This window comes from Argiope bruennichi, chromosome 8, assembly GCF_947563725.1.
Source record: "Argiope bruennichi chromosome 8, qqArgBrue1.1, whole genome shotgun sequence".
Taxonomy (NCBI): Eukaryota; Metazoa; Arthropoda; class Arachnida; order Araneae; family Araneidae; genus Argiope; species Argiope bruennichi.
The window spans coordinates 68,555,476-68,572,187 of record NC_079158.1 but is presented as its reverse complement, the minus strand read 5'-3'; the positions used below and the strand labels follow the sequence as shown (position 1 = coordinate 68,572,187).

The following is a 16,712-nucleotide window of genomic DNA, read 5'->3' as shown; positions in this document are numbered from 1 at the left end:
TAGAAAACATTACAAATATTAGATATAAATATAATATGAATATAATAATAGATGGATATAATAAGCATAACTTAAGCAAAAGAATTGCATACTAGATTTTTTTTTTTTTTTTTTTTTTTTGGCATTAGCTGGTTTGCTGGATATATAGATTGTATTACTTCAAATCTATATACTCGTTTCATTATTTAATGATCATGATTCCTGAAGAAAATATTTTTAAGCATCAAATTGCAACATCAAATTATTACATCAAAAATTCTACATATTTTAACATACATCAAAAATTCTATTCATTGTGTATTGAACCTTGTAAATACAGTCAAGCTCTGTGATATCATAATGCCATTAAAAACTTAACCTTCTGGTTAGTCTACCTTCTAATTTTCACGGTAGATTCATATTTTTTGTGTAAATTACATAGAAATAAACAAAGTCCATCTTCCTTGGCTTCAAACAATGGAAGAAAGTCATGATTCAAAATTTGATGAATTAATGAAATCATTGTGAATTTTAATGCATCAATGAAATTTATTTTGTAAATTATATAAAAAGGATTTTTTTAAAAAAAATTCCAAAATTCAGAAAAAAGAGGCAAGCAGTATCAATAAATAGATAGTACAAAAACACAAACTCATGCCAGACAAATTCATGAAATAATTTAATTTTTTAATTGCTATTTAAACATATTCTGAAATCCATTTTAATGAATATTGTAGAAAAATGTTTTCCTTAAATACATATTATTTAATTAATGAGTAAATAAAAATTTGATAAAGAATTAAAATATCCCAGAATGAATATTTTCAATGTTTTTTCTTTTTGGCTACTTAGATCAGTACATAAAAGATTATGCATCTAAAATTATGCATTAAGCAATATTTAAAAATAAATATTTGAAAAAAAAAAGTAATTCAAATCAGAATTTGTAATATGGGATAATGTAATAAAAAAATTTAGACTTATTGAATGTTAAAAAAAAGATATTTTTAAATAGCCATTGTATATGAAAATATTTTATGAATTTGATGAAAATTCAAATTTATTAACTGTATTTTTTTCAGATCTTTATAACTTTACAATTTTTGTTTTAACTGTTAACGCTTTAATGAGAACTTTTCTGCATTTTATTACACTAAAAAATGGCTTTTAAAAATCTTCCTGTGTTATTTTCCACCTGATATTTAAAATTTTCCAGTCTTTGCTCGATTTTTTTTCTGCTTATTTGATTTAATGTTTTTTACTTTATATCTGTTTTATATGCAAATCTTAAAATATTTTAAATTAAGCTATAATTCTTTATGTAAAAATCATAAGTAATTGAAATTTTTTTTAATTAATAATATTAATAATGGAATTATTTGAAATATTTTAGACTCCAAAAGTTAAGCAGGCTTTGGTTCCTGTTGATGTAACAGATACGAATGGTTGTTCTAATCAAGAAACAACTGAAGAACCAAAATCCATTTATGGATGGGTTATTTGTAAAGTTGTATCTTTGGAAGGAAAAGTAAGATTTTTTTTAATGAGCTTTAATTTACTACAATCTAAAATGTTGATTGTATTATTTGAAAAATGGTGAGTGAAAATAAAACAGCTTAAATAATAACGTGGAAATAAATTATTATTTTAAAGCAAGTATTTTTAATTTCTTTTTTTACTGAGTTGCTATTATTTGTGTAATTTTATCTAATAACCTAGGTCTCATTGTAATTTTGCAGAATAGTATGGTGAATGATATTTGCTGCATTATTTTTATTATGTATATCTATAAACATTTCTGTAAAAAAAAAAAAAATTACAATGTAATTATTTTCAGCGTTCTAGTGATAGGTCCTGGAGGCATGTATGGGCAATTTTAAGAGAAAATATTCTTTATTTATTGAAAGAAAGACGTGAGCCCTCAAAGGTAATTAGAAATATTTAATTATTAGTTTTTCTGTTAGTTATTTTTTAAATAAAAATTCAAATGTAGTTAAAAATGAAGGTTTAAGAAAAGAAATTTTTATCTTCTCATGACTATATATTTCGGCAATTTTAAAATTTTGTATTGAAATTAGTGTCATTTGAAAAATACATTGATCACAAACAATTTGTCAGTTTTGCAATAGTGTTGTGAAATCTTCAATTTTGGAAGAGTATTAAAAAAAAAAAAAAAAAGATGCTATAACCTTACAATATATTAAACAAATAATTAATTTTCATTTGATACTTTGAAGAACACATATATATATTAAATTTGAAATTTTAAAGTGGCAGGTTTTCTTTATAGTTATCATAATGCATATTTGAAAGATTGATCATCGTGTAACTGTAATGTTATGCTAATTGCTCCACTATCCACTCTACTCTGAAAAACACATTTTGCTCTATTTTTAGAATATTGCTGCTCATTTTTATTATTATTGAATAATATTATCTTGTATTACTTGAATATATATTTTAAATTTCTTTAAAACATCTATTATAATTAAAAATTTGTATTCTAACATAAGATTCTTTTGTACACAGAAATATGCATAATGAATTATTATTATGGAGTTTAATTTCATTAATTTTAAACTCTATGTTCTTTCACTAGAAGAATGATGATTATTTCTATTTCATGCAATTATACTTGGAGTGTAGAATAAATTTATTAGTTTTTCTAGCGACATATTTTATTTTTGTAAAACTATTTATCTGATGTTGGTTTTTATGAATTTTGAGATTATTTTATATTTATTTAATAATTTTTTTTTCATTTTTTTCCCAGCAACATAGAATTTTTAATTCATCCTAGAAGACAAATTCATTATTACTTTAATAGATTTCCTAAAATATTTTAAATTATTTCCAAAATGGTTTTAAGATAAAAATAAGTTATTTCTATTGATTCACTGCATCATCAATTATTTTAAGTGTTTTGTAATTTTTAAGATAATATTTATAAATTTAAACAAACCTATCTAAATTTTTGTGACCTGCTTGTTTTAAAACCATGTGAAATGAGGATGGTTATTGGTACAAAATTTGAAGTCCTTATTTTCTTTCCCACAGTGCTCAGAGTATTTTTTAAAAAATATTCTTGGGCCATCAGTTATTTATGTAAATATATTTCTGCTTTGCTAAGAATTTTCTCTAAATATAACACTTATGTTATATTTTGAGAAAGCATGCATGACATAGCATGTTTAATTTTCAAGTAAATTCTGTTTCATTCATTTTACCTTTGATAATCTTTCAAACATAATTTCAGTGTTAAAATAATTGTATGTAACATTATTTTTAACTTCCTAAATGATTTTTCTTTAAACTCATACAGAATGTAGTTTTTTCCAGTTAACATCATACTAATAATGAGTTTAATAAGTGGCTTTCTTACTTCTAGGGAACTATAACCGGTGATGAACATGTGATAAATGTGAAATATAGCATAGCTAATGTTGCAAATGATTATGTAAAAAGAAAGCATGTTTTACGCCTAATGCTTCTTAATGGGACCGAGTACTTATTTCAAACAGAAAGTCATGCAAGTATGATGGAGTGGTTGAAAGCCTTAAAGATATTTACTAGAGAAATATCTGAGGTAATTTTTGTTACAATGAATTATTTGTTAGTTATCTGATTTTAATTACTTATAGTCTTTGATTTTTATGAATTATGTTCTGTAATAAAGCCATAAATATTTAAAGAATGATTATTTATTTTGGAACGATTCATTGTTCACATTACTGTTTTAAAGTTTCGGTTAACAAATCCATTCTGTTGTTCTATTGCAGTCATATATTTTGGTTAAAAATACTTAACAATATATATTTTTTTCTATTTGTCCAGAAAAATGATTGTTGAAATTATTATAAACCTATGTAAGTAATGAAGTATGGCAATCATTTTGAAATAGATGATTAAAGTAAAATTTAGTTTAAAAAATGTATTAATTTGTTTCAAATTCTGAGAAAATCTAATCAAGTTTAATGAAGTCTAATTTTGTTTAGTTTATAAATTGGTAGTACTTAAAATTATATACATTTCATGTTCCATTACTAAAAAAATTATTTTTTACACATTTTTATTTTTAATCAGATTTTTTTTATGATTTATCGACACAGTTTTGTAATGAAGTCTTCATTCAATTCTTCATGTGCTAGTTTTGAAATTTTGTACCTAAGAGTGTTCTGAAGAACATTACACTTCTTTAAGATTTTCTGAATTACCATTAAATTGATTAATTTAATTAAATTTTGATACAACACTGTATGGGCAAAACTTGGTAGTAAATATTAGAAAAAACTTGGTTTCAGTATTTTTAATTATTTATAATATTGAATTATCAATTAAAATCAAACTATAAAAATAATTTTTCTATATTAAATTTAATTTATCTGCATATCTCAAAATCTGATTAATGCAATGTTCACTCTAACTTTTTATACACTAGTTAGGATTAGAAACCCCAGAAAACTGTAGATCTAACAAAACAGAGGAAATTTTGCCTATTACCAGAGCTTAGAAGCTATTCCAACCTATGCAATCCAACTTTTTATTCAGTATATGATGTTTTCTTGTGATCCATAGTGCTGTGTACATAAGATTTCAACCATAGCTTTGGCTTGGATAAACTTAAATTACTATCAAGACTTTGAATGTAATCATTTATTAATAGATATATATATTAAAAGCTTCTGTTTAGCTATTTTTTAAATTTATTTTTAATAATAGCCACAGTAAATACATATTACTATGAAATATGGCCTGGGACTAAAGATGGAATATTAAAAATATATTGTAACTTTAATAATTTAAATGCTAATAAATGGATATTGGCACATTATTATTTTATAAAAATGCTTCTTCTCTCAAACTTCATAATCACTCAATGCATAAAAATTCTAAAAATATCTGAAGTCAATAAAATTCTTTTTTAAAAATGTTTCAACTATTTTTAACATAAAATTATTTATATTTTTTTAGCATTTAGTTTATAATTGTTTAAACATTCCAGCTTCCAGATTGGTTGAAAAATACATCTGTTTTGGAAAAGGCTGCTGCATATGAGCAACAGATTCAGAAAGGAAAATCCTCTGGACAGCATCACAATGTTCGAAAATTAGTTTTCCGCCATCGCAGTCCTTCAGAACATTCCCCTTCTGTTAAAACACGCAGAGCATCACAAGGTGGTATGTATTTGTATAATAGCAAAAAATGCTTGCTTTTTAAATTGCTTTTTTAAATGAGCTATTATAACCATGCTCATAGTTAAGATATCTCTAACTTGCTGCTTTTGGAGCCCAACTGATTCGCTAGGAATAATGCTTATGTTTAGATTCAATTATATTTCTTATGCATACCTTGATATTCATTGCTTCACCTTCAAAATATCTTTGAATTCCAAATTGTGATAGACATCAAAGCCATATCATTTTCGTAGGCTTATGCTGTTTCTGCTTATTTTGTGCATGCATGAACATTCTTAAAAATATCAAGTTACATGGCATGCTAACATGAAAAAACTGCCCATTTCATCTAACTACTAATTATACATTCTCTAATACAGTGCTATCTCTTCTTTTTCTTAGTCTTTATGAAAAATTATCAGTTGTTTCTATTATCTTTTAAGTTGGATGCTGCTTTGTTTAATACAAACCATGAAATATATTTTATTGTACCACTCAAATTTGGAAAAGGTTAATTTCAAAAACACTATTCACCATTGATATTAATTTAATGTTGAAATGAATAATGTAATGAATTTATATAAATTGCTCTTAATTTTCCTATTACTATAATAAGGTTAATTCTATTCTTTTTCAAATACTAAATGATTTTTCTGTCTTGAATTAGTGAATGTTTTTTTTGTGTGTAAAATATCAAATGAAATTTAAATGTATTTATTTGGATGAGTTCTGTGCTTTGTGCCTTAAAAAGATTTTTTTTATTAATGAAAAATCATTGATTACAGATGAGCTGGCTCTTACCAAAATTGGTGTGCTGTGGCGAGATCGAATGGTGCAAGGTTGGAAAAAAGTACACGGAACAAATTCTCATATTCCAAAAGGTGCATCATTTGGTGTCAAACTAGAAAATGCTCCACCCGGTGTTACTAATGAGGTAAACAATTTGGTTAAATCACTAGTCTCCATTTTTCTTTGTGTATGCATCTCTTTCACAATGATTGATTGAAAGAAGGAAATATCTGAAACCAATGAAATTTCTAATAAAAGATTGATTGAGTTTATATTTTCTGTGTTCCTCTCTTTTTATTGAAATGATTAAATTTCTCAAATATTTTTTTGAAATCATTGCATCAACTTTACTAAATGAATTTTTTTGGCATTTAAGCTGCTTACAGTAATGATGTTATACAATTATTTGCTGTTATATATGAACTTTTCAATCATATCTTAATACTTCATACAATTATATGCAAACTTGGAAGAAATGGTTAATTGAGAGAACATTTTAATTAGTAAGAGAACATTGGTAAGAGAACATTTTAATTGTGAATAATGTTTAGAATTGTTATAAGTAGACTGAAATCTTGACTTTATTACAATCTTTTATCTAATTTAAAATTTATGCATATTTACCTATTCTAAATTTTTAATTTACTTTTAGAAGATAATCATTTTTAAAGGGGAAAGCTGCACTTTGATAGTTTTGATCTTTTTAAGGTCATATCTACTACTACCCTGTTCATTGTTTATGCCATTGTTATTAGATGCACATAAGTTTTAAAATTATGTGTTAATACTTCATAGGTGGGGGGAGGGGGAATAGTGTTTACTTATTTATTTTTGAAGAATAAAACTTATTATGATGATTACTTAAAAAAATTATTTTTCATTTTTAAAATTTTAGCATATTCCATTGATAGTTGAGCTTTGCATACAGATAGTTGAGAGCCGAGGATTAGATACAGTTGGAATATACCGTGTGCCTGGCAACAATGCTTCAGTAAGTGTTTTGACTGATCTAGTTAATCAAGGCATAGATGATGAACTTATCAAAGATCCTCGTTGGAATGATGTAAACATTGTATCAAGTCTTCTTAAAGCTTACTTCCGTAAATTACCTGAACCCCTGCTCACTTCCTATTTATATCCTAAATTTATACAAGCTAGTGAAACAGAAGATCCTGTAAAAAGATTGAAAGCTATCAAGCATGTGGTAAGCTTTAAAAATTTTTTCCATTTTTCATTCCATTTTTAACTAAGAAAACAACCTATTTTTTGTGCTAAATATAATTAAGTAATAATTTGTATTTGTATATTTTAGTTAACAAAACAAATTTTTAAGTCTTATTTAATGCTTAGTACCCTTTTTGAAACTAGCTGGATTGCTGTAAATACTGGTTATGTTTCATTTCATTTCATTTAAATCTCTGATTTTTAACTCCATGGTTATAGTTCTTCTAATAAAGTATATTTAAGAAAGTATCTTATTTTCATAGCTGGAAATTTCTATCTTATTTTCAAAATTTTTATTGTGTACCAGAACTTTCCTAACTAATAATTATTTGAAAAGTAAGGCTCATGTCCATAAGTATTTTTGTCTGTATTCACAAACTTTCAACAATTATACTCTTTTTTAATATTTTTAACAAAATTAAATGTTTGTTTCTTTCTTTATTTACAAAATTACAATTAAATTTTATGTCATGAACCCTCTGGCTGTGTAATTCTTTGAAATTACTATTTAGATGTGATGTTTGCAAATAAGTTCAAATATTTTTCAAAGAAAGTGAATTGATACTATATGTTACATGATAATAATATAATATAGTGAAGATCTGTAATTGTAAAATTAAACACTCTAAATTGCTAAGAACACAGGATGGAATAGAAAATGGATTGATGACCATCCCACGGAAATCGCAGGATATGCAGCTGGGGGTGGGGTTAATAAAATAATTCATATGTTTTAATGATGCCAAACACATCATTCACTTGACAATCCTTGAAATTATTGAATCAGCACAACCATCAACGAAATTAAAATATTCTTGGATAATTTGTCATTTTTTTGTGATTTCAAGGACATTTATATAAAATCTTGTTCTTTTGATTGACATTAAAAGTTTTGTTTATTTCTATTCAAAAATGTTTAATTTTGTCGTCGATATTTTATGAACTTAAAATATCATTAAATATATTTTCATATTTTTAAAAATGCATAATTTGTCTTTTTTTTTAACTTTAATGTAAAGAAAGATTACACTCTGAAATTTATTAAAGGACAGGCATTCTTGTTCAACGTTAGGAATTTAGACGTCAATCATTTATTCAGAATTACAAAATGTGATATGTATTTGAGCTGCTTTAATCTGGGAAATTTGGATAAATATTCGAAAATGGATGTTGCTATTAAAAAAAAAATAGTTTGTGTAAATCTAAGCACAAAGATGATGTAAAAAGTATTTTATATGATTGCTGGATGATATATTTCTATATCATTTGGCATTTACAATTTTATTATGCCAATTGTGTAATTAATTTTTACGCCAATTATTTTTATTTGGAATGGTAAATAATGTTTGAATAATTTTTTTGGTAAGCTGCTTTTGCCAATTATACATTTATGAATTTTTCATCCTCTCTTTTTGAATTGTATTGTTACCTGTAGTGTAGATTAAATTTATAAAATATGATGTAAATCAAGCTGCTAGTTGATGTTTTCTCAGAAATTAGGAAATGCAAAAACCTGCATAATCGAAAGTTATGATTACTGCTTTTAGTATAACAGTAATGTAATGTTGAAATTATAACTCTATGTAAATCTATTATTTTTTTAATGATTAACTCTAGACATTTTTTTTTTTTTTTTTTAGCTATATCATCTGCCTGTTCATTATTTTGCTACTTTGCGCTACCTAATGTATCACCTCAAGAAAGTAGTGGAACATTCTGCAACTAACAAGGTTAGTTAGATGAAAACTATTATAAACTCTCTGAAATTTTATATTTTAAATTAACTAATGAAATTTTAATATTTTTGTATTTATACTGTGTTTACCTTGACACATATTAATATCTTTATGTTAATTTAGATGGAAGCTAGAAATCTTGCCATAGTGTTTGGTCCCACCCTTGTCAGGACCACTGATAATAATATGGTTGCAATGGTAACAGACATGCCTCAACAGTGCTATCTCATTGAAACAATGATAACTTATGTAAGTGTAATCAAACTGTAATCTTCTATCAACATGTAATTTTCATCTCTCTTTTTTTTTTGTAAATTAATATAACCGATCTTTAAAGGAAACGAAATTTTTAAATTTGCTATCCTTTAATGTGATTTGTCTCCTTCAAATTACTTCTGTCCTCTATTTATGCTCCACTTTTCCGTTACTAGAATAACTCTTGGGATCTTTTTTTTTTAGGGTAGCATGTGATTCAATAGATGGAGTTTTTTTTTATTATTTGAAATATTTGATTTTTCAAGGTAAATTTCTGGTGAATGAAAAAAAAGCTCATTATGTCAAGCATGGAAAGTTATGTTTTTGATCTACATTTGTACAGTCCAACAACTTCTCTTTACCTTGACCCTTTTTTGTGTTTTACTCATCATTTAAAGGAGAAGACATAAATTTTGCTTCAGTATGATGTATCTTCAGATTATTAATGAAAATTTTCTGCAATGAACTTTAACCATGGTCTAGATCTTCAACAATTAAGAAGTAATCTTAATCATACTTTACAGAAATCAAAGCATTCTTTTCATCTCTGTAAATATTGTCCTTTAATATGAAAAAGAGCCCTATTTTCAATCATCTTTGGGAAAATGTGCCATCTATGTCAGTACCATTCATTGCATTAGCTCTGGCTAAAGACAATCCTTTTCAGGAGCTTATTGGAATGTTTGAATAAAATATTTTGCCTTTTTTTTTTTTTTTTCATACAACTGCTTTTCTGAAATGAAAACTTTCATGGGGCACATGATATACTAATTTAATTATCCATTTATATAACAGGAGTTTTAAAAAAAAGTATATATGTCGACAAAGATTAATGCTGCATATCATTATAATTAAATTTGATTTCACACTTTAATTTTCCAATTTAGAAATTTGGTTTCACTTTTTTTGGATAGGCCTTTAAATTTTATGTACTATTTTTTTTATTTTCTGGATTATTCATATAGTGTATGCATTTTAATGTATTTGATTGGTGATAAATTTTTGAATTCCTCTTAATATACATAATTAATTGTAAATTCAAAAGACATTTTTTTGCTGGTATAATTATGAATCCATTTTAGTGTTGTTACAAAATCGTTCTATTTTATAGCAGAATATTATAATATATACTAAAATGCCACTGAACTAAGGATAGATTTACCTATGCAAATTGTGTAGTGGTGCACTTTATTTATACATGTACAAGTGAGTTGTGGTAACTGCATAAGTAGCTAATGCTGCCAGTATGTGTAAAACTTCTGATTTAGATGCCTCCAATTGAGAATGCATCTCAACTCATGGGCCATCAGTTTCCAAAATTATTACAGAACTAGGCTTTGAAAGATTGGCTGTGTCAAGAGTATATTGCAACTATATGAATAGTAGGGAAAAATTAAAAAAAAAAAAAAAACTTGCAGTTGAGGAAACTACAAAGGACAATTAACCCTGAGAGAATGTGAGATGGTTCAGTGATATTGTGCATAACCAGTGGAGTCAAACTCAGATCAAATTATCAGCCATGTTGAATTAGGGTGCCAGTCGTACAGTGAGTAAATGAACTATGCAACACTCGCTTAATAATTTTAGATTTGAGAGCAGTAAACCTACAAGAGTACTATTGCTCAATGCACATCTTGCTTTGGCAAGAGAACACAGAGAATGGATTCTAGAGGACTTGAATTGATTAACATGAAGTGACGAGTTTGGATTCCAACTGCTTAACGCCATTGGGAGATTGAGAATATAGCATCATGCTCATGAAACCATGGATCTTGCACACCATGCTGGAAATATACAAGGGTATGGCAGTTTAATCATGATCTGGGATGTTTTTTCATGTCAGTGTTTAGGGTCATTGGTACTTATATGAATCAGCTTCAGTGTGATTTGGGGCATAGTTCTGCTGAGCTATCATTTCCAGCCATTTTTGTTGTACTGTCATTCATACTGAAATGGAGTGTTCCAATGAGATATCTACACTTCTCATAGGTTTTGCCTGGCTACTTCCTGGTTGGTTGAACAGTCCTCTGATATCTCTGTCATGAATTGGCTACTTAGAAACCTAGATTTAAATCCTGTTGAGCATCTTTGGGATACTTTAGAGAAAGGTGTAAAAGCACATAATACAACATCAGCAAGTCTTACTGAATTATGAACAGTTCTGATTGATTTTAGCATGTCATTTCTGTGGAATGATTCTGCAAGATTGCCAAATCTGAGCCTCTGGCAGCTATTATCAAGCCCAGAGGAGGCCCACCTCATTATTAACTTGCTATCCTAATTCAGTGGTTCTTCAATGTAGTATGTATAATAAAATAAAATTGTAATATATCAAAATAAAGTAAAACATTACAATCATTGTATTGTAAGTAAAGACTGGTAAAAAATTCATCAACTAAATAGTGGGCTGTTTTATTTTTATTGTAGGCAGAATGGCTCTTTGAAGATTGTGGTGATATTTTACCTGTTGAAATAAATGCCCAAGATAAGCGAAAAACCCATCCACCATCAACTGTACAGTCAAGTGCTCTTCTCAGCAATATTAATAAACTTGATGGTATGCTTGTTGTCTTTTTTTTGTTGTTGTTGAAGTAAATTCTGTATTTTAATGCAGATTTTAAGCTTTGTAAAATCATATTATAACTATATTCAATACTTTTAAGTTGTTAACTTTTTTCTTAAAGTATGCTGTGAAATATGGAAAAAAAAAGTATTTGATAAATTATAAATTAATGAAAGACTTTAAAATAAATTGGCAAATGTGGGTATATCTTAATGAGAAACTGCATTAGAAAATAATATTTTTTAAATAATTTTCATACATTTAGTTATGAAAATTGTTATGTTATGAATATTTTTATTCAAATTAACATAGGTATATCTGCTTTTATTTATAATTTTCTTTACTTTTTTTCCTTTCTGATTACTGTAGAAGAATCATTACCACATGAAATGTTTGCATCGTTTTGCAATGCTGCTTCTCGCCATTTGAGGCACCGTCAGAAAAAGAAAGATCCTGCCAGCTATTCAAAGAAAAGATCTGGTATTATTGCTGATGATGCAGACATATTGGGGAACCCAAATGATTGCAGTATTCCTTCCAATTTCACCACACCAGAAATCATTGATCCCAAAATTGCTGATTCTGAAAACTTGTCGGATATAAGTTTTGGGAGTTGTTCTAGTCTAATTTCTGGTTCCACAAAATCCAAACAGCGATCCACATCCAAAGAACCTGAGCCTCAAAATGGCACTTTGGTTGCTGACAGACAAAGTTCTGAATCCAGTCAAGAGACTTCAAGTACTTTTCCTATTCCTGAGGAAGAACAAGTAGGCCATCGGTATAATAAATTAAGTGCTCTAGCTCAAGAAAAAATTAAAAACTTTGAACAGGAAACAAAGGCCCTTTTAAGAAGGGATGGCCAGCGACCAAGAACATCAGTTTGTGCACCACAAGTAGAGTGGGAACAAATTGAAAAAGAATGGCAAAAGGCAAAACTAGAATTAGAGCAAGAGGATTTGTTAGATTATCTTGCTGATGATCCATCGTATCTTTCCTGTCTTCTTGGTCGAAGTATGGAGTCAACAGAATTATCTCCCCCTACTGAATTTGCTGCAGCTGAATCATTTAGAAGTGAGTTTACTTACTGTACTTCAAAATTTAAAATTTTTTATCATAGCGAATTAATAGAAGATCATCTTAAACTGAGAGTTCCAGCCTCTAATGTTTTAGCTCTTTAATAATGTATTTAGCTTTTTAACTGTGGATGAAACTATATATGCATCTATAAAAGATAGATCACATCTACATCAAAAGGTAGAACAAAGATTTTGGGGATTATATCTATAAAAGATTTAAAACTTTATTAAACTACTGGTAAATATCTCTACATCTATTGGTAACCGCTATATATAATAAATTTGAAAACATGAATCATCTGTTGAATCAATGGAATGCAAGACAGACTTGCTAAATCACTTATTGATGACAAAGGGTGCTGAAGGGTTAAACTTATGATTCACTGTATATAAACTTTAATTTAATTTATTTATTTCTGTATATCACATTCTTTGATGTTTGCAAGCAAAGAGACGTTACCAAATCCATTTCTAATTGAAATAATGTAAAAACATTTCGTTAATAAATCTTACTAATTAAATTTGATTTTGTTGATATATCTTTAATTTTTTTTTAATCTCCTCAAAAATATTTTTTTAAATTCATTGATGGGATTAAGAATTTAAGGTGAAAAATTTAAGAATTTTGATTTACAGATAATTTTTTTATTTGTGGAAAAATTATTATTATTATTATTTTGTACATGAAATGGAAATAATTAATATCTAATCTTGCTTAACATGCTTGTGGGCTAAGTGGCATATTCTGCTGTACTTGATGGGACGAAACATGATATCCTGCCCTAGATCTCCATAAACATTTTAATAAATGTTTTACTTAGTTTATTTAAATGGAAATGGTCATTTCTAACTAACTTAGATGTAAGGAATAATTTATGTTTACAAATATAATATATTTTGAGGGATATTAATAATAAACTGATTTTGAAATGAGTATTTAAACTTTGTTCTAAAGGATAAATATTGCAACCTAAAAATTATATATATATATATATATATATATATATATATATATATATATATATATATATATATATATATATATATATATATATATATATATATATATATATATATATATATTAAGAAAATGTTTTCTAACCTTTTCACAAATTTTATTGTTGTAAATTTATAATTTAGATTACAAAAACTACTTTGAAATCGCATGCTGTTGTCCCATTTCAAATTTAGCCATTTTAACAGCAGAATAACTTTTGAAAATATAATCCTCTGGTTTTTTTTACTTATTTTGTGTGTTATAGAAGATACTTGATACATCAAGTATGATTCAGCTCACTTGTTTTATTATAATTTTCTCTGTATATGGTACTAAATGTGATTTTTTTTTTTCAATAATGACAAACACTACTGCATTTACGTTATTTTGGAATTATCTTCTATTTAATTTATACTTGTGCAGAATAAATAAATAAATAAATAAAAATAAAAATGCAGATTGTTTTATGTGACATATTTATTTATTATATTTTACTTTAGGCAAGAGTGGCATTCCTTTGAGTTCAAGTTCCTCGGCTGTGACAGAGATTTCACATTCACCTAATATAAGATCACCCAATTTTTCTGTTCCAACTCTCTCTGAATCTCAGTTCCAAAATGACAAATTTACATTGAGAGATGAAAAAATCTCCAATCAACAAGCCTCAGACCCACTTCGAACAAAATTGGATAAGTCAGATATTCCAACTTCAGTCAGTCAACCCATCTTATCATCTGTACTATGTGATAGGACTTCTGGTTCAGCTTTTGAAGAATACTCATTGGACTCTGTTAAATGTAAGCCTATGTGTATTATAAATGCTTCACACTCAGAATCCACTGAGTCTAAAAATGAATCAAGAACTCGTCCCGTTGAGAAAGATGGCTCTGAAGAGGCATCTGCATGCTCTTCTGATGCAACTCAACCACAAACTCTTAGTTGATATTTTTATTCGAGCATCTCTATGTAAAAAGATGTATAGTTAATTTATTATATCAGATTAGTATAAGCCATATTGTTTGTGCTCCCAGTGAAATAAAACAATTTTTTTTTTCTTTTCACGGCAGAGATGATATGAACCATAATTTAATTTGAGCTTCTTTGAAACTTTGTTTTCCTGCAGTGGCTAAGTGGCAATATTTAAAAGAAAATTTTAGCATTTTCTGACTCAATACATATTATTTTCACTAAACATAACCAGTATTTTAAAATCATACTGATTCGTATATGAAAGTATTCTTGTAAAATACATACCCTCAGTGAATTTTACTTTGAATATAACTATCTTAAATTATGAGATTAATAAATGAAGCTGCAGATTCTTTTATATCTTAAGTGATATTTTATCTTTCATATTTTTATCAGCATTTTGAAGTCATATCAATGTGTATAAAATTTAAATTAATTTAATCTATTATTTTCTACTTTTATATTTTTAGTGAAATGGACATATTGAATCTTAATTTTAAAGTTGGTCTAAAAAGGAAATACCGTTTTTCCTTTGAAAATAATGATCTAATAATAATGAAAAAGTCAATAGAATCTTAGAATTCTTAATTATTTTACATTCATATTTATGAATATATGTTATATTATTTAATATTAAATGTACAGTAGACTCTCAGTAATCCACATATCAGATCAGATGACTACTGGATTACTAGAAGTTCATTAAAAAATTTAATGCATTTACATCATACCTATATATATTGTACAAAATATACTTAATTATACTATGTATAATAAATATCATAAAATATAAAAAATATAATTCAAAATCATATCGTGTGCATTGTGTCAAGGACGCTAGCATCTACATTTAGGGACTTGTTTACTTTTTAACTCTCTGGTCTTGCCTTTCTGAAAATGCAGGACTTGAAGTGGGAACAGATTGGTACAGTGCTGGATTACTGAGTCTATTGTAAATTTGTTGAAAATTTTTTTGAATATTTAAAAATTTATAACTTTTTAAATATTTTTTAATTATAATGATTAAATGAAAGAGATTATTTCAAATTATTTTTAATTACTGAAAAATTAATTTGATAGTGTAGAACTTTTAAAAAGTACAGGAAGTTTTTAAGAAAATTTTGACAGTTAAAAATTTTATTTATTTTTTATTTGCATAGTGATTTTTAATCTTTTAAATCATTTGTTTCCCCCAAAAAATTCTCGCGAGCTTTCACTCTGTGTTTAAGAACTTTTTCATACTTTGGTATGCTGAAGCTTTGTTATATTAGATATCATTTTATATTGTAATATAGTGCTGCACACTTCCTTTTTTTTTTGGTGGCCAAAATCTTATGCCAATCACTTCTAAGAAGGCCCAAACTTATTTTTATTCTCAAGAGCTGTGATAAAAAAAATACTTGATTATAAGTGACAAAGTAATCAGTGCTTTCAGTTATTTGTTGCATATGTATAAGTTTTAGTTTTGCACTTGTAGTGGACAGAAAGAAATCACTTATAGTAAGATTTTTATTTTGACACTTTTAGTGCTTTTATTGTAGTTTATGTGATGAGAGATTCCATGTAATTTTGTCTATAGATAAGTTTTGTTTAAAGAAATGTCTGTTATAGAAATAAGGATATAATTAAAATATTGCATATAATTAAGTTTTTGTTTGTTATTTCAATACAATTGATTTTACACACTTAACACATGCATAGAAAGAGGGGCTGTAAATATTTCAAAGAAGTGTTGTATATATACAAAGAAGGTCTGTTAATACTTCATACAAAACAACCAGTAACAAGTGAATCATGCTCATTCATGAAATAAATTAAAATCTTGTAGGCCAACTCTTCAAAATAAGAAAGTATTGAAATATATTCCTGAACCCTTAGACAAATTTCAGAGTCTTGCCATAAATTCATCTAGCTTTGCCAACAGATCTTAAATTTCTTTTTAAAAAGAAA

The 16,712-nt window shown here is 26.7% G+C and overlaps 1 protein-coding gene across 3 annotated transcripts in view; it reads left to right on the top strand.

Moving 5' to 3' along the window:
• The window catches only part of LOC129981168 (rho GTPase-activating protein 21-like), a 34,945-nt gene extending 18,557 nt beyond the window's left edge, over positions 1–16,388 (top strand). For 2 of the 3 annotated variants that reach the window (XM_056091882.1, XM_056091884.1), the window contains 11 exons: positions 1,373–1,507; positions 1,817–1,906; positions 3,368–3,565; positions 4,982–5,156; positions 5,939–6,087; positions 6,838–7,146; positions 8,807–8,896; positions 9,026–9,151; positions 11,585–11,714; positions 12,090–12,791; positions 14,294–16,388. In XM_056091882.1, coding sequence (XP_055947857.1) covers positions 1,373–1,507; positions 1,817–1,906; positions 3,368–3,565; positions 4,982–5,156; positions 5,939–6,087; positions 6,838–7,146; positions 8,807–8,896; positions 9,026–9,151; positions 11,585–11,714; positions 12,090–12,791; positions 14,294–14,736 — 2,547 coding nt within the window. In that variant the 3' untranslated portion in view covers positions 14,737–16,388. The remainder of the gene's footprint in view (positions 1–1,372; positions 1,508–1,816; positions 1,907–3,367; positions 3,566–4,981; positions 5,157–5,938; positions 6,088–6,837; positions 7,147–8,806; positions 8,897–9,025; positions 9,152–11,584; positions 11,715–12,089; positions 12,792–14,293) is intronic. The other variant, XM_056091883.1, reaches the window with a different exon arrangement.
• The last annotated feature ends 324 nt before the right edge of the window (positions 16,389–16,712 follow it).